This window comes from Trichomonas vaginalis, chromosome V (genome assembly GCF_026262505.1).
Source record: "Trichomonas vaginalis G3 chromosome V, whole genome shotgun sequence".
In the NCBI taxonomy this organism is placed as follows: domain Eukaryota; phylum Parabasalia; order Trichomonadida; family Trichomonadidae; genus Trichomonas; species Trichomonas vaginalis.
Genome location: NC_067207.1, coordinates 32128558 through 32151173, shown reverse-complemented (window position 1 = coordinate 32151173; position 22616 = coordinate 32128558). Strand labels below are relative to the sequence as shown.

The following is a 22616-nucleotide window of genomic DNA, read 5'->3' as shown; positions in this document are numbered from 1 at the left end:
ATATTCTATCTTGTCATATATAAACTCATAGTCGTGTATGTCCTCTAACCATCTCATAACGGTTTTCAAACCACTTTTATCGGATGTAAAGTAAAAGCATGGATGGTTATGTATAACGTCTAAAGTTTCTAAAGAGTCTCTCAAAGTCCAGTCTACTTGGTATTGAAAATCCCATGTGTTATAGAACGGCGGGTCCACTATAAAGAAAACATTTTCCTTGTCTTTATATTTTTCATACAACTCTGTCCAATGACATCTCACAAACTCTATACCCTCAATATATTTATCTATGTCCTCTTTGAAAACATTTGTATAGTTGAGATATAAAACTTTTGACATAAGTGTTTCAATGTCATGAACTCTTATAGCACCACTATATAATAGTCTAGCAGATATACTATCCCAGTCTATATATTCTGCTTTTTTCAAAACCTCTCTCACAATATTTTTCTTATCTAATGGTATACGTTCCATCTTACCTATAGGTATCTTTTCTTTTAACTCTTTCAATATATTGTTTGTGTCTGGAATATGTTTGAGACGGTCCATATAGTTGTCGAAGTCATTGCATATAATCTTTGAGTCTGGGAATATTGTATGACATAAATGGGATATATAGAAACTTCCACCGAACAAATCTACAAATGTTAGACCATTCGGTAGTTTCTTAAGTTCTCTCAATATAATATCTTTACATCTACTCTTATTTCCAAAGAACGGTAACGGTGGTTTTGTAAAATTCATTTATATATAATAATAAAAATGTTTTTACCCGAAAAGTGACAGAAAAGTGACAAAACATGAAAACATATATAATTTGTGAAAAGTGACACCATTAATATGATGTAAATAACAACGGTTTTGGTTTTGTCACCGGCTGGTCTGCTGGGGTTCGGTCCTCCTCTTGGGTCTTGGGCAAAATTTCTTATGGGCTAGAGGGCGCAACGCGCCTGGAAGCCCCACTACCTTTTTTTTTGAATCTTCTTCTACATCTAATGGATGACTAATATCAAGACCTCAAAAATTTCCAAAATAATTTTGATTTTCATAATATGATTATAAAAAATATATATTTTAAATTAAAAAATGCAATTTCGAAAAAATTTGGAGATTTTTCGGAATTTTTAAATCATGGTATCATACTAGTTTTAGCTCCTTAAAAAATATTGCCACTTAAATTAAGATTATCTTCAAGTAGACTTATAAAAAAATTATAAACAATGAAAATTTTCCAAGCCATTTGATAATTTATTTTAGATCTACATTAAATGGTCAATCCAGGAACACACCTAAAATCAATTTTTTTCAGGACTTGAAATGAAATCAAATTTTCATATCGGAGTTTATCGTTTTTATAAGGATGTTCGAAATTCATTCTTTGAGCAATTCTACAAAACATTAACCCGAAAAAGTAAAAATTGACGAAGGAAATTGAATAGAGAAGATAGGGCGGTTTTGACACTCTTGATAATGTCACAGCCAATCTATGTCAACGAGGTTTTCTCGTTCTCATCACAGAACATGGACCCGAAGTTCGCCGTCCCAGCCAACGCAGCCATTTCCAAGGATAAGTACCTCTGCGTTCGTGAGGAAAACGGTGCTGACTCCAGTGTCGCCATTATCGACCTCCAGCAGGGCAATCAAGTCACAAGACATAAAATGAGTGCTGACGCAGCCGTCATGCACCCATCTCGCATGGTTATTGCTCTTCGTGGAAACAATGCTCTTCAAGTTTTCGATCTTAACACACGCCAACGCCTGAAATCATTCAGTGTCCCAGACGGCACACAAGTTACATACTGGAAGTTCATTGATGATGATATTCTTATGTTTGTTGCAGGAAACGCAGTTTTCCATTGGAGCATGAGCTCAAACACCAACCCAGTCCCAGCATTCCAGCTTCTTCCACAACTCCAGTCCGCACAGATCATGGGCTACTCCATTTCCCAGGACAAGAACTGGTTCTGCCTCTCCGGTCTCGTTCAGGAGAACAATGCTATCGTTGGAAAGCTCCAGCTCTACTCTCGTGAGCGCAATGTCTCACAGGCTATCGATGCTTACAACGGCGTCTTCGCAAACGTCGGAAATCTCCAACTTCTCGCTTTCGCCTCAAAGGCCGGCCAGATGAGACTCAACATCTTCCCACTTGGTGCTTCCTCAGAAGCCCAGGCTTTCGGCAAGAAGTTCGCTGATCTCCAGGCTCCTCCGGATGCTCAGGACGATATCCCACTCCATATCCTCTTCTCACCGAAGTACAACTCCGTCTTCATGATCACACGTGGAGGCCTTCTTTACATGATGGAAATCGAGAGCGCTTCTGTCTACCTTTCAGTCCGTATCTCACAATCCCCACAGATCCTTGCATCCCTTACAGCCAACGGTGGCATCCTCTCTCTCGGCAGAGATGGTCGCCTCGTCAACATCGCCATCAACAACGATTCAATCGTTGACTACATTTCTCAGCGCTCATCTCCACAAGTCGCTGCCAAGGTTGCTGCCAACGCCGGCATCCACATGTCCAACGATTTCATCACACAGCAGTTCGATCAGCTCCTTCTCCAGGGCAATTTCCAGGAAGCTGCTCGTGTTGCTGCTACAACACCAGGCGATGCTCTCCGTGGTGCTGCCACAATCTCCAAGTTACAGAGATTACCAACACAGCCAGAAGGCCATCCACCGCTTCTCCAGTACTTGTCCGCTCTTATTACACAGACAAAGCTCACAGAAGTCGAATCTGTTGAGTTCTGCCGCATTGTCATCAACATGGGCAAGGCCAACCTCATCCAGAACTGGATCAAGAACGACAGCCTCACACCATCAGAGAACTTAGGTGATGTTTGCAAGCAAGCTGATCCAATCACAGCCGCCGCCATCTACATCCGCGCTGGTGCACACGCAAAGGTCTGCGCCACATTCGCTGAGATGGGCTCATTCGACAAGATCGCACAGTACTGCCAGCAGTACAACTACACATGCGACTGGCTCCAGATCATCACACTCATCGCCCGCTCCAACCCAGAAGGACTTGCCCAGCTCCTCAATTTCGTTGCTAATAACGGCCAACCACTTGTCAACGCCATGCAAGTTGTCACAATCCTTCAGCAGTTCTCTCTCTTCACACAGGCTGCTTCATTCCTTGTATCCGTTCTTGTCCAGAACCGTGAGGAAGATTCCGATCTCCAGACACTTCTCTTCGAGATCACATTGACCAACATCCCACGTGTTGCTGAAGAACTCTTCGCCAAGGAATGCTACACATTCTACGACCGCCAGAAGGTTGCCAACCTCTGCGAACGTGCAGGCAACTTCCAGCGCGCTCTCGAGCACTACACAGACCTTCCATCCATCAAGCGCTGCATCGTCAACACACAGTCAATCAACCCAGACTTCTTAGTCCAGTACTTCGCAACAATGGATCCAAAGTGGGTCATGGAGTGCCTCCAGGAACTTCTCACAAACAACCAGCAACAGAACGTCCAACTCGTCGTCAAGGTCGCTGGCACATACTACGACAAGCTCGGCATCGACACACTCCTTGCATTGTTCAACAAGACAAAGGCTACACAGGCTATCTACTACTTCTTAGCTCTTGTCGTTACAACATGCACAGATCCAGATATCCACTTCCGCTACATCGAGGCTGCAACAAAGCTTCAGGACTACAGCGAAGTTGAGAGAATGTGCCGTGAGTCAGAATACCTCCAGCCAGAGCGTGTTCGTGACTTCCTCATGCAGGCTGATCTCCCAGACCGCGTCCCACTCATCGTTCTCTGCAACAGATTCGGATTCGCAGAAGACCTCACAAAGTACCTCTACAAGAAGAATGCTTCCCGCGAACTCGAAATCTACATCCAGAAGTTCAACCCAGCCATGGCCGGCCGTGTCATCGGTGCCCTCATCGATATCGAAGCTCCACAGGAGTACATCGTCAAGTTGATCAACTCCGTCCAGCACACAGCACCAATGGAGGAGCTCATCAAGGAGACAATGAAGCGCGAGAGACTGCGCCTTCTCCAACAGATCCTCGAACAGCGCCAGGCTTCTGGTTCTGTCGATCCAGCCACAAACAACGGTATCGTTCTCCTCGCCTACAACATGGGCCGCAACCCAGAACGCGCCCTCCGCGAGAACCAGTACTACGATCCAAAGTTTGTCGGTGAGATCCTTGCCAAGCGCGATGCCCACCTCGCATGCATTGCCTACGCCAAGGGCCAGTGCGATGACGAACTCATCGAGCTCACAAACACACACCAGCTCTACAAGGAACAGGCCAGATACCTCGTCAACAGACAGGATGAGAACCTCTGGGCACGTGTTCTCAACCCAGAGAACCCACACATGAAGTTGGTTGTCGATGCTGTCATTTCCACAGCTCTTCCAGAGTGCGAAGACCCAGACAAGGTCTCAATGACAGTCAAGGCATTCATCACCGCCGACATCCCAGCACAGCTCCTCGGCCTTCTCGAGAAAGTCGTCATGGAGTCTCCACAGTTCAAGGAGAACGTTTCCCTCCAGAACTTGCTCATCCTCACAGCTGCTCAGTCAGACACAACACGCGTCATGAACTACGTCCAGCGCCTCAACCACTACACATGGGAAAAGATTGCTGAGAAGCTCATCGACTTCCAGCTCTACGATGAAACAATCGCTGTCTACAAGAAGTACGAACAGCCAGTCCTCGCCGTCAAGGTCATGCTCGACAACAAGGGCGATCTCCAAGGCGCTGCTGACTGGGCCGCCCACTGCGACGATCCAAACGTTTGGGGCGAAGTCGCTCGTGCTCAGCTCGCTGCCGGCGAAGTTGTCAACTCCATCGAGTCCTTCATCAAGTCAAAGGACACAAAGGAGTACTACGCCGTCATCGAGGCCGCTGAGAAGGCTGAAGAGTACAAGGCTCTTGTTCCATACCTTCAGCTCGCTCGCTCCAACCAGATCGGTGATCCAATCATCGAGACAGAGCTTCTCTTCGCTTACGCCAAGGTTGACATGCTCGGCGAGTTAGAGGAACTCGTTTCTTCTCCAAACTCCGCCCGCACAAAGGAAATCGCCGACCGCTGCTTCGATCAACAGCTCTTCAAGGCCGCAAAGATCTTGTACACAGCAGTCAAGGACTACGCCCGCCTCGCAGAGACACTCATCGAACTCAAGGAACTCCAGGCCGCCATCGACGCTGCACGCAAGGCATCATCCACAAAGTCATGGATGGCTGTACTCCGCGCTTGCATCGAAATCGGAGACTTCAAGCTCGCCCAGGTCGCTGGCTTACAGATCGTCATCGAAGCCGATCACCTTCTTGAGGTCATCAAGTTGTACGAAGACGGTGGCTACTTCACACAGGTCATTGGCTTACTTGAAGCAGCTCTCGGCTTAGAGCGCGCACACGGCGGCATCTTCACAGAGCTTGCCGTTCTCTACGCCAAGCACCAGCCAGAGAAGTGCATGGACCACCTCAAGCAGTTCAACCAGCGCATCGCCCTTTTCAAGGTCATCAAGATCCTCCAGGCCATGCACATGTGGAAGGAACTCACATACGCCTACGACAAGTATTCCGAGTTCGACAACGCCGTCACAACAATCATCGAGCACCCATCTGCTGCATGGACACACAACTACTTCAAGGAACTCGTCGCTCAGGTCTCCAACGCAGATATCCTCTACAGATCACTCAACTTCTACCTCACAATCTCTCCAATGGATATCCCAGACTTGTTGCAGACAATCGGTCCAAAGATCGACTCAACAAGACTTGTCGACATGTTCAAGCGCTCCAACAACCTCCAGCTCATCAAGTCATACCTCGCTTCCATCCAGTCCACAAACGTCCAGGCTGTCAACGAGGCCCTCAACAGAATGTACATCGAGGACGGCGACTACGACTCACTCAGACGCTCAATCGATGCATTCACACTCTTCGAACAGATCACATTGGCACGCGAGTTAGAGCACCACGAATGCTTGGAATTCCGCAGAATCTCATCCTACATCTTCAGAAAGAACCAGAGATGGAACGAGTCTATCTCCATCTCCAAGAAGGACGAGTTCTACAGAGATGCAATCGAGACAGCTGCTCAGTCCAAGGACACAAAGATCGCCGAAGATCTCATCAAGTTCTTCCTCGAGAAGAAGCTCCTCGAATGCTTCGCCGCTGCCACATACGTCTGCTACGACCTCCTCTCATCTGATGTCATCCTTGAACTCGCATGGAGACACAACTGCACAGACTTCGCAATGCCATTCCTCATACAGTCAATGAGAGACCAGAACGCTGCCATCGCCAAGCTCCAGGCTGATGTCCAGGCTCTCTCTGGCACAGTTGAGGAGACAAAGACAGTCGCTGCTGCAGCTGCTAACGCTTCTGTTGCTCCACCAGCATTCGACGGCGGATTCCCAGACCAAGGCGCTTCCTTCGCTGCCTCTGCTGATCCATTCGCTGCTGCCGGTGCTCCAGCTTCATTCGCTGCTCCACAGTTCCCAGATCAGTCAGGATTCGCTGCTTCCCAGGGCGGATTCCAGCCACAGTTCCAGGGTGGTTTCTAAGAAAATAATTTTCTAAAAAAATTATTCGTATTTTTCAAAAATTTTTATTTTGTCACAAAAATTACACTTCACTTTCCATAAATTCAATTTTTTTAAAGTTTTTATTTATTGATTCTATTTTTCAGTTTCTCTTCTGAATGGATCCGAAAATTGACAGGAAAATTTTACATTTTTTATAATGACTCAAATACCCGAATATAAAATCGTTACAATTGGTGATCATGGTGTTGGTCAGACATGTTTGATTATGCGCTACTACTATGGAGAGTTCCAAGAGAATCCTAAACCAACAGTTGGTGCTGCATACGTAAAAGTAAAGGCAGAAGCTAACAATCACCAAGTTCAATTGAATCTTTGGGATACAGCAGGCCAGGAAAAGTATTCAAATCTCATTCCAATCTATGTTCAAAATTGCCATGCAGTAATTATTTGCTACGATTTAACAGAAAAAGACCAATTACAAAAAGTTCAAGCATTTATTAATACAGCTCATGAATCATGCCCACCAGAAGTACCTATTGTAGTTGTTGGTACTAAATCTGATAAATTTGAGGGTCAAAATCCTGGAGCAGAAGTTGGATCTTGGTGCATGAACAATAACATTGAGCATTTTATTACTTCCGCTGCAACCGGATTTGGAATTGATGACTTATTTGTTAGCGTCGCAACAAACGCTGATAAATCTGCTAAAATTGTCAATCAGAAGAATACAGTTCTTCAGAAGAAACGTGATGCTGAAGAACAACAAAGCGGAGGTTGCTGCTAAATTTTATTTTATTATTTATTAAATATTAATCTTTTTATTATTACTTTTGGCACAAATACTAATATTGGCGATTTGTTTCTTTTCCATTATACTTGAATCCTTTGTAATTTTCATCTTCACAATTATTAGTTGATTTAGAGCTTGTTGTTTAAGGTTTTAAGATATTTCCTGCTATAACTCATTAATGCAAATGAATTTTGAAATCAAACAAAATTAATATTATTAATCCGATTATAAATATGATTATATCGTCTAATTTCTTATATTAATGATTTGATCATGCTATAATTTCGATTTAAATCGTTATACGGGATTTGTATTTATAAAATATTTTAAATTCTTTTAAATCTACTACAAATAGTCATAATTAACTAACATTGTGAAAACACTAGTTTGTAGTTAATATAATACATAGTAAAAACGTTTATAAAACAATAATAAAAGATGATTAATGTGGAGATCTTGGAGAAAACGAGTTTTCAAACAAGGTATTCGATTTCTTGATAGATCTCTCAGTTCTTGCGCTGTTACAGCTATTAAATATTTCGTTATCTAAATTGTCGAGCTTCCTCTTCATTTTTCCCATATTTTGCTTAATTTCCCACAGAGATTTTTCAGTTTCTTCGAATTCCTCTTCGTAGTCATCGTAATCAGATGATTCAGAGTGGAATTTGTAGTACCTGTTGAAGGAAACTTTCGCTTTCGAAGGAACTCCTGAATCATAGAAAACTCCTTCGACGTGATTACGTCCTTCAGGTGTAGAAACAAGGAGGTCATGACGAGGAGAGTCAGTGAACTTCGGATAGTACTTGTAGTCCATTGGAAGAGATTTTCTTTGTATCGGAAGTGAACGAATTGAATCATCTTCACTGAAAATAGGATGTTTGACCACAGAATAATGTCCCGAATTATCACTGACGGTTGTCCTTCGCATTGGAACTAATGGTCTCATTGGAGTATCGCTTTGATCAACAAATATGGGTGTTTTTGATGATTTTGCTGGTATCTTCATCGATTTGACCCTTCCTGATGATTTTGAAGAGGATTTTTCGCTTGATGAAGTTTTATCTTTTGAAGGCTTATTCATACGTCTTCTGGGAGATAAATTCTTGCTCAAACTTGACTTGGATGAGTCAGATTTTGGTGAACTTTCCTTAATTTGTGAACTAGATTTTGGAGAAAAGGAATCTTGGCCGAATTTCGGAGATTTTTCGGTTGGAGAACGTGGAGACTTCTTTTCTTCGTTATTGGATCTATCAATTGGAGAAATTTTGATGTTCAATTGATCGGAAATTTGTATTTCTTGGAGTTGCTTGAGATAGAAGTCTTTGTCATGAGGTGATGTCTTGTTTTGCTCCTTCTGCGGTGGAATTTCCTCAGGACTGTCGAGAGCAGAGTTTTCCAGTTTAATTGGAGTTGGACGCTGCCTGTTTAAGCTTCTATTTGATGAAGACTGACTCTTGTTATCTGGTGGAGACTGTTCTTGCTCATCATCTGAAGAAATAGCAAATTTTTTCTCATTTCGATCTGGAGAAATTTTTCTTTGGATCGGAACTGATGAAGAGTTGCTTATTGGCGAATATTTCTCCTTTACAGTATGTGGAGGGGTGTAAGGTTCTGCCAAATCTTTAATTGAAGCACTATCATTTGATGAAGAACTTGTTTTCTGATATTTGACAGCAATTTTCTTCTTTTCACGTTCTGGAGAAGCTTTTATTGTTTCTCCAGGAAGAATTATGCATATTGGACGAGATTTTGCATCTTCATCGCAAGATTCTTCGTATTCGTACTCATATTCATACTCGTATGGATTGTTTTCAGTATCACCACCTTCAACATCGAAAAGAGTCATAATTTGCAGAGATATACTTACACATAAAGCAGGTCTGAAATGGAAGTCGTAATCAAGCAATTTCATGATCACAGGAGGAAGCTCAATCAGATCGTAATCATGAACAAGCGGCCATTTGAACTCCGCCGGTGCTTCACCGAGTAATTTTTGAGTAAGTTCTTGTTGCTCAGTATCTGTACTAGATTCGAACAAAGGATGACCAAGTACTACGTACTCGGCAAGAATTGTCCCTAATGACCAAGTGTCAGATTGAACAACAGGAGGGTACATTTTCCATTCCGGAGCTCTGTAGAAGCGCATTTCATCGACTTTCCTGCCCTCATCGCCTTTGATATGCGGAGGTGGCGGCAAAAGCGATTTTGGAGATGAATAGGGACAAATCGGAGGAGGACGAAGCCAAAGCTTTCCATCTATAATAATTGTGAATGGAGATAGGCACAGATATGGGAATTTCGATGAATGAAGCGCAGATAATGTGTTTAACACATTTGGAATTTGTTTTTTCAGAAAATCGCTATCATTATTTTCGCTTGCGAAGTAATCAGCAAGAGTGACCATAGGTAATGGCTCAACTACATAAAAATATGTCAGTTTCGTTCCAATATTTTCTGGAGTGATTTGATTTCGAGAAGCTAGACTTGTTTGAAAGAATACGCTTTCGCATCTGAATAATTTGTAGTTGTTCATTAAGAAGAGTATGCGAGAAATTAACAAATCCTTAGGACAATTTAACATTGCAAGATTATATTTCGTCAGCAAGTATTGTCGTCCATTGACTTTTGATTTGGTAATGAAAGAATCATATGAATTGCATCGCGGATGGAAGAAATGTTGTAAAACTTCATATTCACCCACTCTGCTTCTCATAAAATTTTTTTATACCTTCAAGAAAAATCTGTAAAAAATTGTGAATATTTTTGCCGTTTATATTTTTATGGCCAATTCAAAATAATGACTTTATATCGTAATGAATTAGATGATGTAATACCAAACAGATTCAGAATCTGGATGATCGCTTGGTTATTTGTGGTTCAATTTATTTTATTTTTTCCCTGAATGTTTTCTCAAGTAAAGAGTATCGATATTTACGGATAACATTGAAGCAGAACATGTCAAAACAAAGGAGTTTTATGGCCATTTTTGGATATTTTAAGGGTGCACCCGTATGTACGTTTATTTGAGAGGAGGAGGATTACCCTCTCAATTTTGAGGGATTCGTTAGTTTATTTTCTCGATGAATATGCAATAAAATTTGATTTTTACCTTATCAATATACTTCATATAATATACACATGTTCATGTAAAAACTTTTTTCCAAAATCCTCAGGAATTAATGGATTTTTGAATTTTAAGAATTTTTTTCGAATTTTTTCGAAAAAAAAATATTTTCAGAACAGCCTTAACGGCTAAGATTTAGGAACAATGTTAAGTATCAAAAAGAAAGGAGGTCTGATATAGACAACATATATCGTTGAAGGTTGAAAAAATCTCTAATATTTGAGCCCAAAATTTCAAATTTTAATTTTTTGAAAAAAGAGGCCACCCGTATGTACGTTTATTTGAGAGGAGGAGGATTATATTTTTGAAAGGGTGAAACATTATGAATATGTTAATTATATAATAATATGTATTATTATAAAAAAGAAAAAATAAAGCACGTTAAAATTTTTCTTTCTTGATTTTTTACAAAATCTACTTAGAATTATGCAAAATATGACTAAATAATTATAAATTTCAAGTTAAATTTTAATTTTGATAAATAATTTAAATTTCAAAATGTCAAGTTCAGTTCGACTATGTATGTAGTAATTCCTCAATAAAGTGCCAAAACCCTATTAAAATATATGAACATTTTCAACATTTTAATGTTTTTATTTAAAAATTTGTTGGAATATGAGCTTCAAACAATTATTATGTAAATAAAAATAATTAAAGATATGTATTTATTCGTATTACAACCGTAGTAAGTCGATTCTTCCTTTCTTCTACTGAGATTTGAATTTGATTTCGAATTGTAAAGAGATTCAAAGGGAAAATACTAGCGGATAAAAACTACCTCCATGAAAGGGTCATAATGGAGTCAAGTTGTATTTTTTGATATTTTTTGCTTTTCGAGCCTAAATAGGTAGCCAAGATAATGCCTAAAAATAAGGTTCTAAATTCTGAAGTTTACATGATCCTCTCGTGTGCACCCTTAAGGCGCCAATGAACCAGCAATTAAAATTGCCAACTTATCTCCAAAATCAGGCAAAATCTTCGTACAATCATCATACTTATTGAAAATTATAACGATTGAAGTTATCGATGACAACATCCGATCGTAATGCCAATCAAATTCTTTTCAAATACGATCTCATGATCCAATTTTATTAAAATATCAACTTTAATTCATCTAGTTCTATGTATGATGTTCGAAAGTAATTAATCCTATGATGTGGAAAAAGTGACAAACATCAAACTAAAATGGATACAATCTATAGTTCATTAAATACTAGAATTGACAGCCTCCAAAGACTTTACACTGAATTACTCCTGACATTTAGTTCCAATGATATAGACAGCGAGTTTAAAATTCATTCTGAAGAGTATTTTACCAAATATGAAGAAATAGTACGAGAAACAATGGGTCTCATAAACAAATTAAGTTCAAAAAGCATGAATTATATCACAGATAACCAATACCTTGAACTGAAAACGAAAATAATCAGATTACAACAAAAGTCAATTAAAAGTCTTGAAATAAGAAGAAATACAATAAAACTATCAAAAACATCCAAAATTCTATGGAAATTATCAGCAAAATCAGAAAATGCAATTCGAATCGCAGAGATGCCCGAAGTATTGTATTGTATCGCAAATTCATCACTAACAAAGTATCCTCATTCATTACAGACATCAATAATCGGTATTTTATACAATATTTCCCTAACAAATGCAGGATTAAATAAAATCACGAAATATCAAAAGATGTTCAAGCGGTTAAGCAAAATAGAAGACACAAATCCTGATGCGAAGACACTGATTAAGAAATTAAATAGATATAAAAACGATTTTTGATATTTTTATTTCTTGTTGTAAGATAAGATTTATCCAATAACATCTGATATAAAACTACCTAAAAAGCATAGTTTTTCATTCTTAACATATTTAACAACAATAAAAATAATAATATTTTTATTTTCATCTTCGATTTAGACAAGTGAGAGCCAACAAATTTTGCATTGCAATTGTAAGCATATGCTCATCCGAAATGGAAATTTTGTCAGAGATATTTTTTTACAAATCCAAATTTGATCTTTAATTTAAGTTATTTTGCATCGAAACAATCATACACTGACAAAATGAATTATAAATAGATTGAAATTTAAAATTTAAGTTAGTAAATTATTTTATTACCGACACAAACACAATATAAATCAAATAAATAGATATGTTGATATAATGCGATATAGAATATTATTAACAGACTCCGAAACTAATTATTTTGCTCCTTCCTCATTCTTGAACATTTGAGGGGCTTGTGGAGATGGAGGAGCTGGCGGGGTTAATATAGAAGCATCATTTGTACTAGGAGAATCAGTACTTGATGAAGAAGACTGTTGGTTATCGTCAGCTTTCTTTTCATCCGGTTCTAACTTTGATGCTTTCTTCATAAACTTCTGTCTCTCCTGGTAAGAAAGAGATCTGCAGCATGATACACGCGATGCATAGATTGTACGTCCATTTAACCCAACAACAGCACGAACAGCCGAATCGTGCTCATCCATAAGGACATAGCCGATTCTTTTCTCAGGTACGATACGAGCGGAAGTTACTGTTCCGTATTCTTTGAATAACGCGAGGAGTTTAAGGAGTGTATTAATTTCTTCCGGCAGATTTTTAATGAATATATTCTTAAAAGTAGGATCAAGGTTACGCTGCATGGCTTCACTCATCGGTCTATCTTCTCTTTTGAGGTATTTGAGGATAGTTACTTCTTTTCCATTAATTGTTGAATCTGTTAATTCTTTTTGAGCACGCTGTGCATCTTCGACCTTTAAATATTGAACATAAGCAAACCCTCTTGGAACTCCATTAAGAATTGGTACTCTTACAGAAATAACTTCGCCATAATTTGAAAATAGTTCATGAAGTTGAATACTATCGACTGTAGTATCTAATCCTTTCACATACAGATTGGCTTCACCTGATTTGATCGCATTAAGAACTTCAGCTGTTGTTCTTGTAACAATGATACTATCGCCGTTGAGTTTTGTGTAATTAAAATCTTGCACAGCAAGTTGAGCTTCCGACGGGAGTGAAAAATCGACAAATGCAAAACATCGAGTTGGTTTGTGTTTTAATACGACATTAATAACATTTCCTGCTTCTTGGAATAATGATCGAAGGAAGTCAGCTGACACTACAGCTGGTAAATTCGATACGTGAATGCCATTATCTTTAGGCTCATAAACACGCTTAACAAATTGCATTCTTTTGAAATATTCGCAAAAGTGTCACTTTGGGCGGTTTTTATGGCTTGGAGAAGCACGTTTATTAATTCTGAATAGTTATCATTTTAATGTGTAATGGGTACATAAAATTATTTTGGTATTGTCAGATCTTCGCATCTCAGAATAAATTGAGACCAAATTTTATTAAGATTATTTATATAGGGTATGGGCATTACAACAATATTACGATGAAATGTAAGATTATTCACTTTTTTATTTGAATTGAATGCAATCAAACTCATCTTGCTTTAGACTCAGTGAACAAGCGTGCCGCCTTATGCTTAATTTATAACAACATACACAAATTTTTAAATCACTTTACTCATCAAAAATGATCATAATTTGGCCATTATTTATATTTTTTTTTAATTAAAATATATTTAATGATGTACAATTATCATATAGCGAGAAGACAAATATTTATATCATTTTACATCAGTTATCCATGCCTTTTCATAATATTTTTTCAGATTTTAAAATGAAATGTTATTTTTCATTTAAAAAATACGATTTATCTAATTAACAATAATATCCAGAACATGTGAAATCATATTTCAAAGTTAATATCAGTTAACTAATTACATTTTTTGATTTTTTATTCGAATTTCGGAATGAATTAAACTTGAGATCTTTTAACTATTATGCACATTTGCAACTATAGATTATGCATTATTTATACTTATGAATATCCCATCATTTACGATATTTCGGAATTCATATATTTATATATGTGGTGATAAGTAAATACATATATACCAATATCATTTTGATCCTGAGTATATGAGATATTTAATATAGAAAATGCTTATTGATCTAATATAAGGTATGATTATTTTAGATCATTACCGATTCATTGCAAACAAAGAATATACAAATGCCTCAAAGAACAATTAACTTAAAATGAATGAAAAGCTCCAAAAATTTAAAAAAGAATATGATTATGTTCTATCTATAATATTTACATGGATTCGAACATATTGAATGCTATCTGATGCATTTCTAGGATAATTTATTATATACTACAATACATTGCACTTCCAAATCCTATTGATATAATTTTGCAAATAATATTTCTTCACAAACACCTATTCCGTTCATTCAAAATTGCAATATTTTTCATATTGCATCATGAATATTGTGACATAATTCCAATTGTTTCTAAAATTTTATATCTATTGGCATATTTTTTTTTTCAAAATGTCTGATGAGGGAGAAATAATAATAGTAGAAGAAGAAGAAGTATATGAAGTGGTTGAAGAGGAGGAAGAAATATATGACAGCTCCAGCTCAGAATTAGTAGAAATAATCTCAGAAACTTCTCATGTAGATATGAAAGTCGTTCTCTTCAGAAATATACTCACTAGGACTCGCAATGTCACAAACAATATATTGTCTGATTCAAATGATTCAGGAGAAATCATTTTAGTTCTTCCAAGTAATATTTTACCTCTTGCCTTTAGAGAATCCTACTTTTTCACAGACTGTAACATCGCAAATATTAACATTAAGCTTAAAGATTACAGCTGGGACCAACAACCTGAAATTTTAGTTCAAAATTCAAAATATGGATTTCAATTTATTGGATATCGATTGATGATGGAAGTTATAGAAAACTTCTTTAAGCCGAACTTCAAACCACGCGAATTTTACAAGTCTGCCGCTTACGTAATTAAACCTGTTATAGATTACACAAAAACAGAAGCATTCAACAAATTAACTATGGAGAAATATGATAGCTCCGTTGTGCAGTGCACATTAGGCTTCTTTCAAGGCGATTTTGACAAAGCAAGGAACGCAATTAGAATTGGCCAATTTAGTAAGAATGATACAAAGTTCCAGATGCCATTTAAACTAGAAGATTGTCCATTGATTTATTTAATCCTCGAAATGTTGGAAATTTACTTTGATTTCCAAGATCACTGCTGCAGATGCCTGAAACCACTTAATTTCGTTACCATTCGTCCTACAACATGCACAGATTGCGATGCCAAGCCATTCCAGCCTGCAGATTCCAACTTACTTTTCGAAATCCAAAGAGATCCATACGCCGCTGACTTATTGATCAGTGCCTTCGCAAATGGCTGCAATTTCATGGACCCACGACCACCACCACGTATCTTTAACTACCTATTTCCCAATTACAAGTTCGATGAAACGAGATTTAACGCAGTTTTCAGGGATTTGCTTGGTGTTAATGAAATGGCGACAAAAGCATCAGAAGCAGACCTATATGAGTTCCTTGTTCTGCGTAATAATGAACCAAATAAGCAATTTTACGAAGAATACAAACATATTCCATACGAAATCGTAAGATGGATCATTTATTCGAACAAGAACCAACTCATATCCTTACAAGGAAGCCTAAGCGTCTTCAAAGATGTTGGAAGACAGTTTTTCATTTTATCCGCTGATCAAGAAAAGGAAAGATTGTTCAATGAACAGAAGAAAGACAGTATTTCCCTTTACTTATTCCACGGATGCCCATTCGATTGCGTTTTCTCCATTCTTCACAACGGATTAAAAGTTATGAGTGGAACACAAAACGAAAGGAACGGCCAAGTGTACGGTAAAGGCATTTACCTGGCTGCAAAGAGTCAACAGGCACATGCTTATAGCAAGGAAATTAGGAATAAGTTCAGAAGAAGTAATATGAGGAAATTCAACGTTATTTTCCTTTGCGAAGTATTGACATCTGGACTCAGAGAAACCGATACTTGCTACGTAACTGAAAACGAGGCAGGAGTGAAGCTCAGAGTTCTGATAATTGGAAATATGAATGAATATAATACAATGGATATGTCGAAAGAGAGTTCTACAAGAATACACGTTCCTGATTTCAAGGAAATCTTGGAATACCGTGCAACAAACGCTGTTAGAAAAATATTCAAAAATGTAGTTGATGCTGATGTCGATTAGTACCTTTAAAAATATTTATTTTAATTACTAATTTCTCTTTTTTTAATAAATGATTTAGATAAAGGATTTCTTTTTGAGAAGATATTGAATTTAAACTAATTTTCCTTACACAAAGTCTCCTAATGGTACACCTGCCTCAACAATGAGTGAATATCTTTCAAAAAAGTTGATAAAGAGACTTTACGAGTTTATTATCTCATATATTACTAAATTCAGCATGGCATAAGTGTAATCTTAGCGTTTGATATCATTTTTGGACTAAGTTATTGTTGTGTGCATTACTATTTGATCATATGCTATTTTTAATCATTTCGAATTAACAAATCATTTGTTTACAACCTATTAACAATTGCTTGATATCACATCTCTTTGCAAATATTTCATATCACATGGTTCAAAAGATTAATTGATTATATGAAGTAAATTGTTGAGCTTCTGCTTTCACACGGAGTAAATATCAATGAAACAGACAAAAGCAGCAAAACAGATCTTTTGTGTACAGCATGCTGTCATTAAAAATAAAAATAATTGAATATCTTCATTCAAATGGTGCCAAAAATCTAAATTTAATGAAAAAGAATAGAAATTTAATGAATGTTTGAGAAATCCTAATCGATATTTAATGAAAAGAATGTTCATAATTAAAAATAAAAATAATATTTTTTTTTGAAATTAGTTTAAGGTTAACATTCATATTTATTTCTTGCCCATCATCTTAGCGAAGAGGTTATCCTGGACCTTAGCAGCAGCCTTCTCAGCTTCCTTGATCTTTTCACCCATTGCCTGGAAGACCTTGTCATTCTTGGAAGCAGCTAAGCCCTTCTTGAGGGTTTCCTTAGCCTCAGTAAGGTGGTCGAGGTGAATTTCAGCTTCGAGCTTACGAAGAAGAGCCTTGACGTTGTTTTCTTCTGTTTGAAGGACAGATTCAGCATGGTGGAGGGATTCACCCCATTCTGAAAGCTTAGCGTGAGCAAGGGAAAGGTTGTTGTTGAACTTAACCTTGAGTTGGTCAATATCTGAGCCGTATTGCCTAGCAATCTTATGAAGAGCATGGTGGTAAGCATCACGAGCACCAGCGAAGTCACCTTCACGGAACTTCTTGTTAGCTTCATCGCAAAGAGCGTTAGCTTCTGCAATAACTTCTTCCTTTGTCTTCTCAACGACAATTTCAAGGAGCTCGATCTCGAAGACGAGTGTAGCACCTCCTGGAATCTTTGGTGGAGAGCCAGCAGCACCGTAACCAAGATTAGACTTGATAACAAACTTTGAAAGTTCACCAACCTTCATTGTAGCAACACCGAGGGACCAGCCTTCGATGACACCCTGACCGATTGTGAATTCGAATGGCTCATCACGATCTCTGGAGCTATCGAACTTGCTGCCATCGGATTCTAATGTTCCGACGTAATGAACTGAGCACTTATCTCCCTTCTTAGCTTGTTGGCCTGTACCTTCTCTGATGATGTATTTCATCAAATCGCCATTTCCTGTGACATCTATTGGAGCAGCTTCTGTAGACATGACAAATGAACTGACTATTTATCAGCGGCTTTATTTTGTAAACTAAAATGTCCGGCCATTTTTATCCGATATCAAAAATCTTTAAAGTGATTTCGGTCTTAAAACAACCTGGATCAAACAAGACAAAATATGCGTTTGAACATCAATTTCTTTGATTTTTGTAAAATTTCGATTAAATAATATAGAAGTTCAATAAGGTATTTCTACGCAATTTAAATAAACCATACATGGACTTGATATTTATAATATGCAATAAGTGATTTTGGTAACTTTTAGTTCTATTGTGATTTTAGTTTAGTGCTACGATCAATCTTTCAGTATGCAATTATACACTTTATGGAGAAATACTTCTTTTATTAAGCAATACTCATATTTCTATATTAGTGTCTGACATGGAGAGGTCATCTTTATCTTTTCATGAGTTACGCAATACTTTTACAGACTATATCGATACTTTCGACTCAATTTATAAGTTGTGTACAGCTGATGAATGCGAATTAAGCAAAATTTATACTAACATCAAGGAAGTTTTAATAGAAAAGTATAAAATCAGGATTTCCGCAATAACTAATCTTATTGCAGTGGAAGCACATCTACATTGTCGGAATATTGATTCGTTTTTATACATATTAAAATTAATAGCAAAAGATTATCCAATTGACAATTTTTATATTAGTCGATTAGAAGATTTTAAACAAACGATTGAAGATTTTAATCCAATTTTTAAGGCAATTATTAATGATGATTGAGAAGAATTTAGAAGACTAGTTAATGGGGATTGTGACATAAAACTAGAAATGGAAGGATTTCATAATATTAACTCATATAACATTCTATCATTTTCTGCACTATGCGGCTCAGAAAAGTGTTTTAAATTCATTAGATCGGAATTAAAATTTCAAATAAAAGATGAATTAGAATACGCATTGATTGGAGCAAATTCAAATATAATTAAAGAATACATGGCATATGAAACTCCATCGCCATCAACAATGCAATACGCAATTATGTCGCATAACACAGATTTCATCATATATTTAATGAATAATTTTAACTTAAAAATTCGAATGGAAGATGCAAAAAATTACAATAACTTAGAGGCTTTTCTGATCATAATTTGTGAGAATGTAGATATAAACAAAGTCCTATTAGAGTCACCATATTTTTTAATACCTTATCTTTGTGAAATTCTAATCAACAATGGTGCAGACATAGAATATAGAAATAGAACTCAGTTTACTTTACTTAATGCTGTTTCTGCAAATGAATTTGAAGTAGTTAAAAAGCTTATAAGTCTCGGAGCCAATGTGAATCAAACAACATATTTTGGTCTAGGGTTGTACAAACTGGCACAATTTTGCGGGACGCCTGCCAGGAGCTGGCACGCGGCCAAAATCAAAAAAGTGGCCAAAAATCGGGCCTCGTGGCGTGGAAAGGGTGGAGCCCGAAGGGCGACATCCTTTCCACGCCACTCGGCCTATGACCACAATTATATAATATGCTCATTATTTTTTCTTCTTTTTTTCTTTTCTCTTTCTTTCTTCTTTTCCCTTTTCCCTTCCTTTTTTTCTAGTTTTGGAAAGGAAAAAGTAAAAAATTTAATAATTAATTTTATTACTATGAAAATATACTTTTTAGCTTATATTGTAAGCTGTGAGAGTTTTAAGTGATGGAAGATATAAATCAAATTTGAAATTCAACAAATCTTGTTATGATTAAGTTGAATATTGTACTCTAATTAAGAGTTTTCAGTTATGAACTCAGGTATTATATAATAAAAGTATAACTCAAGATAATAAAGAGGTTTTTAAAATGTAGATCTGAAAATCAAACTACCATGTTTGATATGATTAAGTTGAATAATGTTATTTTATTAAATGGTTCAAATCTGTGAAATCGGCAATTACAAATTAAAGGCGTAGTTCAAAAAATTAAAGAGATTTTAAAAATTTAATATCAGAATTAAACTAAAAAAAGGATTTAGTTATTTCAGTAATTATCAGAAAAGGTTAAAAAGATAGGGTAAGTAATGAGACTTGAGTGAGATGTGAGAAATCATATGTAAATAATTAGATATCTGATGAGTAAGGTAGTAATGAGAGTTAAGATCTGATAGTAAGGTAGTAATGAGAGTTAAGATCTGGTTAGTAAGGTAGTAATGAGAGTTAAGATCTGGTTAGTAAGGTAGTAATGAGAGTTAAGATCTGGTTAGTAAGGTAGTAATGAGAGTTAAGATCTGTTGAGTAAGGTAGTAATGAGAGTTAAGATCTGGTTAGTAAGGTAGTAATGAGAGTTAAGATCTGGTTAGTAAGGTAGTAATGAGAGTTAAGATCTGTTAGTAAGGTAGTAATGAGAGTTAAGATCTGGTTAGTAAGGTAGTAATGAGAGTTAAGATCTGGTTAGTAAGGTAGTAATGAGAGTTAAGATCTGGTTAGTAAGGTAGTAATGAGAGTTAAGATCTGGTTAGTAAGGTAGTAATGAGAGTTAAGATCTGGTTAGTAAGGTAGTAATGAGAGTTAAGATCTGTTAGTAAGGTAGTAATGAGAGTTAAGATCTGGTTAGTAAGGTAGTAATGAGAGTTAAGATCTGGTTAGTAAGGTAGTAATGAGAGTTAAGATCTGGTTAGTAAGGTAGTAATGAGAGTTAAGATCTGGTTAGTAAGGTAGTAATGAGAGTTAAGATCTGGTTAGTAAGGTAGTAATGAGAGTTAAGATCTGGTTAGTAATGAGAGTTAAGATCTGGTTAGTAAGGTAGTAATGAGAGTTAAGATCTGGTTAGTAAAGTCGGAGAGTTAAGATCTGGTTAGTAAGGTAGTAATGAGAGATCTGCGGGCAGTAATGATACATCTATGAGTACATAACTAAAACCTGAGTTCTATGAGCGAAATCTGAGAGCTAAAAGCCGAGAGATCTAAGGTAAGTAATAAGAGAAGAGAATTTGAAATTTTACAAAATACGTTTACTCATACAAAATAATTCGCATTCTTTTATAACGAATCTCAATGCCAATTAATACATAAAACAGATTTTAGCAATCAATTGCAAGATTTAGAAAGATTTTATTTATAATCTCAGCCAAATTAACAAATATTTTATTGATTTCGTAAAAAATAGCAATAAAACATAAAAATATGACATTCTATTTTTCCAAAAAAATTTCAAAAATCATTTTTTAACATGAAATTTATATTTTTTAATTTTTTTTTAAATTTTGAATTTTTTTTTGAATTTTCAACCATGTCAAAAGTCGGGATCTACAAATGTATTCTCTTTGACATAGGATAAAAACATCCTTTCTTATAATTTCATTGTAAAATAAAATTTTCTTAAATTTATTGAATCCAAACTCAACTTTGCAACATTTTATTATCATAAAAACTAAGAAACATCAGGTAAACTTCAATTTGGAGAGCTTAAAATCATATCTAAATTGAAAACTAAGGGGAAAAAAATTGTAAAAAAAATCTCATTAGATGGGGCAAAAAGTGACTTTTTTAATGTGTTTTTTAAAAAAATCGTGCCAGCTGACCAAAAAAGGTGTGCCAGCAGGCGTGCCAGTTTGTACAACCCTATTTTGGTCAAAACTCATTAGAATATGCATGTCATTATGGCTACACAGAAATCGTGAAATATCTTATTGATAAAGGAGCCTATATTCATTTTTTGTCACCTGTAAAAGAGAGTTATATGCATGCTGCAGCAAGGGGAAATAAAGTTGAAGTTATTAAATTATTGATGTGTTATGGTTTGGATATTAATGCTACAAATCAATTTGGAGAAACACCTCTTCATTTGGCTATATGGTACAGTAACTCAGAAACTGTTATATTTTTAGTTGAAAATGGAGCAAATATTAATATAGCAACCTCAGATGGACAAACACCACTTCATTATGCAATACAAGTTAAGTCAGAATTATTAGAGTTTCTTTTGAATCATGGATCTGATCCAAATTCTCGAAATTGTCATATCGAAACTCCTCTACATATTGCAGTTAAAGTACAATTTTATGATGGCATCAAAACGCTTGTCTCTCATGGAGCTAATATAAATGAAAAGGATAAAAATGGATATACTCCACTCCATAGTGCTATTTATTTGAACGATCTGAAGTTAATTGAAGAGATTATTGCAAATGGAGCTGGTGTTAATTCAACTGATACAATGATGAATACACTTCTGCATTTCGCAGCAAAAAATCACAGCTATGAAATTGCAAAATATCTCTTGGAACATAATGCAAATGTAAATGCAAAGAATGAAAATTATAAAACACCTCTTCATTATGCTGCCATTAAAAATGATCCAAAAATAATACAGCTTCTTATTGATTCTGGAGCAGAAATAAATATCAAAGATGATAAAGGAAAAACTCCTCTTAACATTGCAATAAATTATAGCATGAAATTAGCTGAGGAAGTTCTCATTCAAAATGGAGTAGAAACAGATGTTTTTGATCATTTGACATATTGAAAAACATATATTTTATAATTAATTCCGTATTAAGCTTTCAATTTTTACAAAAATTGAAT

The 22616-nt window shown here is 36.4% G+C and overlaps 7 protein-coding genes across 7 annotated transcripts, besides 1 other annotated feature; 4 read left to right on the top strand and 3 right to left on the bottom strand.

Annotated features, from left to right (window-relative positions):
• Window positions 1-1462: 1462 nt before the first annotated feature.
• On the top strand, window positions 1463-6578 carry TVAGG3_0441690 (clathrin heavy chain family; the record flags this gene model as incomplete). The annotated part of the gene is made up of 1 exon (XM_001315719.2): window positions 1471-6537. The coding sequence occupies one exon, from the start codon at window positions 1471-1473 to the stop codon at window positions 6535-6537; it is 5067 nt and encodes a 1688-aa protein (XP_001315754.2).
• A 103-nt stretch (window positions 6579-6681) lies between these two features.
• On the top strand, window positions 6682-7601 carry TVAGG3_0441680 (GTPase protein; the record flags this gene model as incomplete). The annotated part of the gene is made up of 1 exon (XM_001315717.1): window positions 6716-7303. One exon carries the CDS (start codon window positions 6716-6718, stop codon window positions 7301-7303), a length of 588 nt encoding a protein of 195 aa, XP_001315752.1.
• A 128-nt stretch (window positions 7602-7729) lies between these two features.
• Window positions 7730-10041, bottom strand: TVAGG3_0441670 (casein kinase II subunit alpha family; the record flags this gene model as incomplete). The annotated part of the gene is made up of 1 exon (XM_001315716.2): window positions 7752-10022. The coding sequence occupies one exon, from the start codon at window positions 10020-10022 to the stop codon at window positions 7752-7754; it is 2271 nt and encodes a 756-aa protein (XP_001315751.1).
• Window positions 10042-10308: 267 nt separating this feature from the next.
• Window positions 10309-11349: a mobile genetic element.
• A 1201-nt stretch (window positions 11350-12550) lies between these two features.
• TVAGG3_0441650 (RNA binding) lies at window positions 12551-13634 on the bottom strand (the record flags this gene model as incomplete). Its single annotated transcript, XM_001315715.1, has 1 exon — window positions 12635-13627. The coding sequence occupies one exon, from the start codon at window positions 13625-13627 to the stop codon at window positions 12635-12637; it is 993 nt and encodes a 330-aa protein (XP_001315750.1).
• A 1211-nt stretch (window positions 13635-14845) lies between these two features.
• Window positions 14846-16564, top strand: TVAGG3_0441640 (poly ADP-ribose polymerase family, member PARP family; the record flags this gene model as incomplete). The annotated part of the gene is made up of 1 exon (XM_001315714.1): window positions 14846-16564. The coding sequence occupies one exon, from the start codon at window positions 14846-14848 to the stop codon at window positions 16562-16564; it is 1719 nt and encodes a 572-aa protein (XP_001315749.1).
• Window positions 16565-17165: 601 nt separating this feature from the next.
• On the bottom strand, window positions 17166-18107 carry TVAGG3_0441630 (FK506 binding; the record flags this gene model as incomplete). The annotated part of the gene is made up of 1 exon (XM_001315713.2): window positions 17261-18085. The coding sequence occupies one exon, from the start codon at window positions 18083-18085 to the stop codon at window positions 17261-17263; it is 825 nt and encodes a 274-aa protein (XP_001315748.1).
• Window positions 18108-21771: 3664 nt separating this feature from the next.
• On the top strand, window positions 21772-22557 carry TVAGG3_0441620 (cyclin-dependent kinase inhibitor 2C-related family; the record flags this gene model as incomplete). Its single annotated transcript, XM_001315712.1, has 1 exon — window positions 21772-22557. One exon carries the CDS (start codon window positions 21772-21774, stop codon window positions 22555-22557), a length of 786 nt encoding a protein of 261 aa, XP_001315747.1.
• Window positions 22558-22616: the final 59 nt, after the last annotated feature.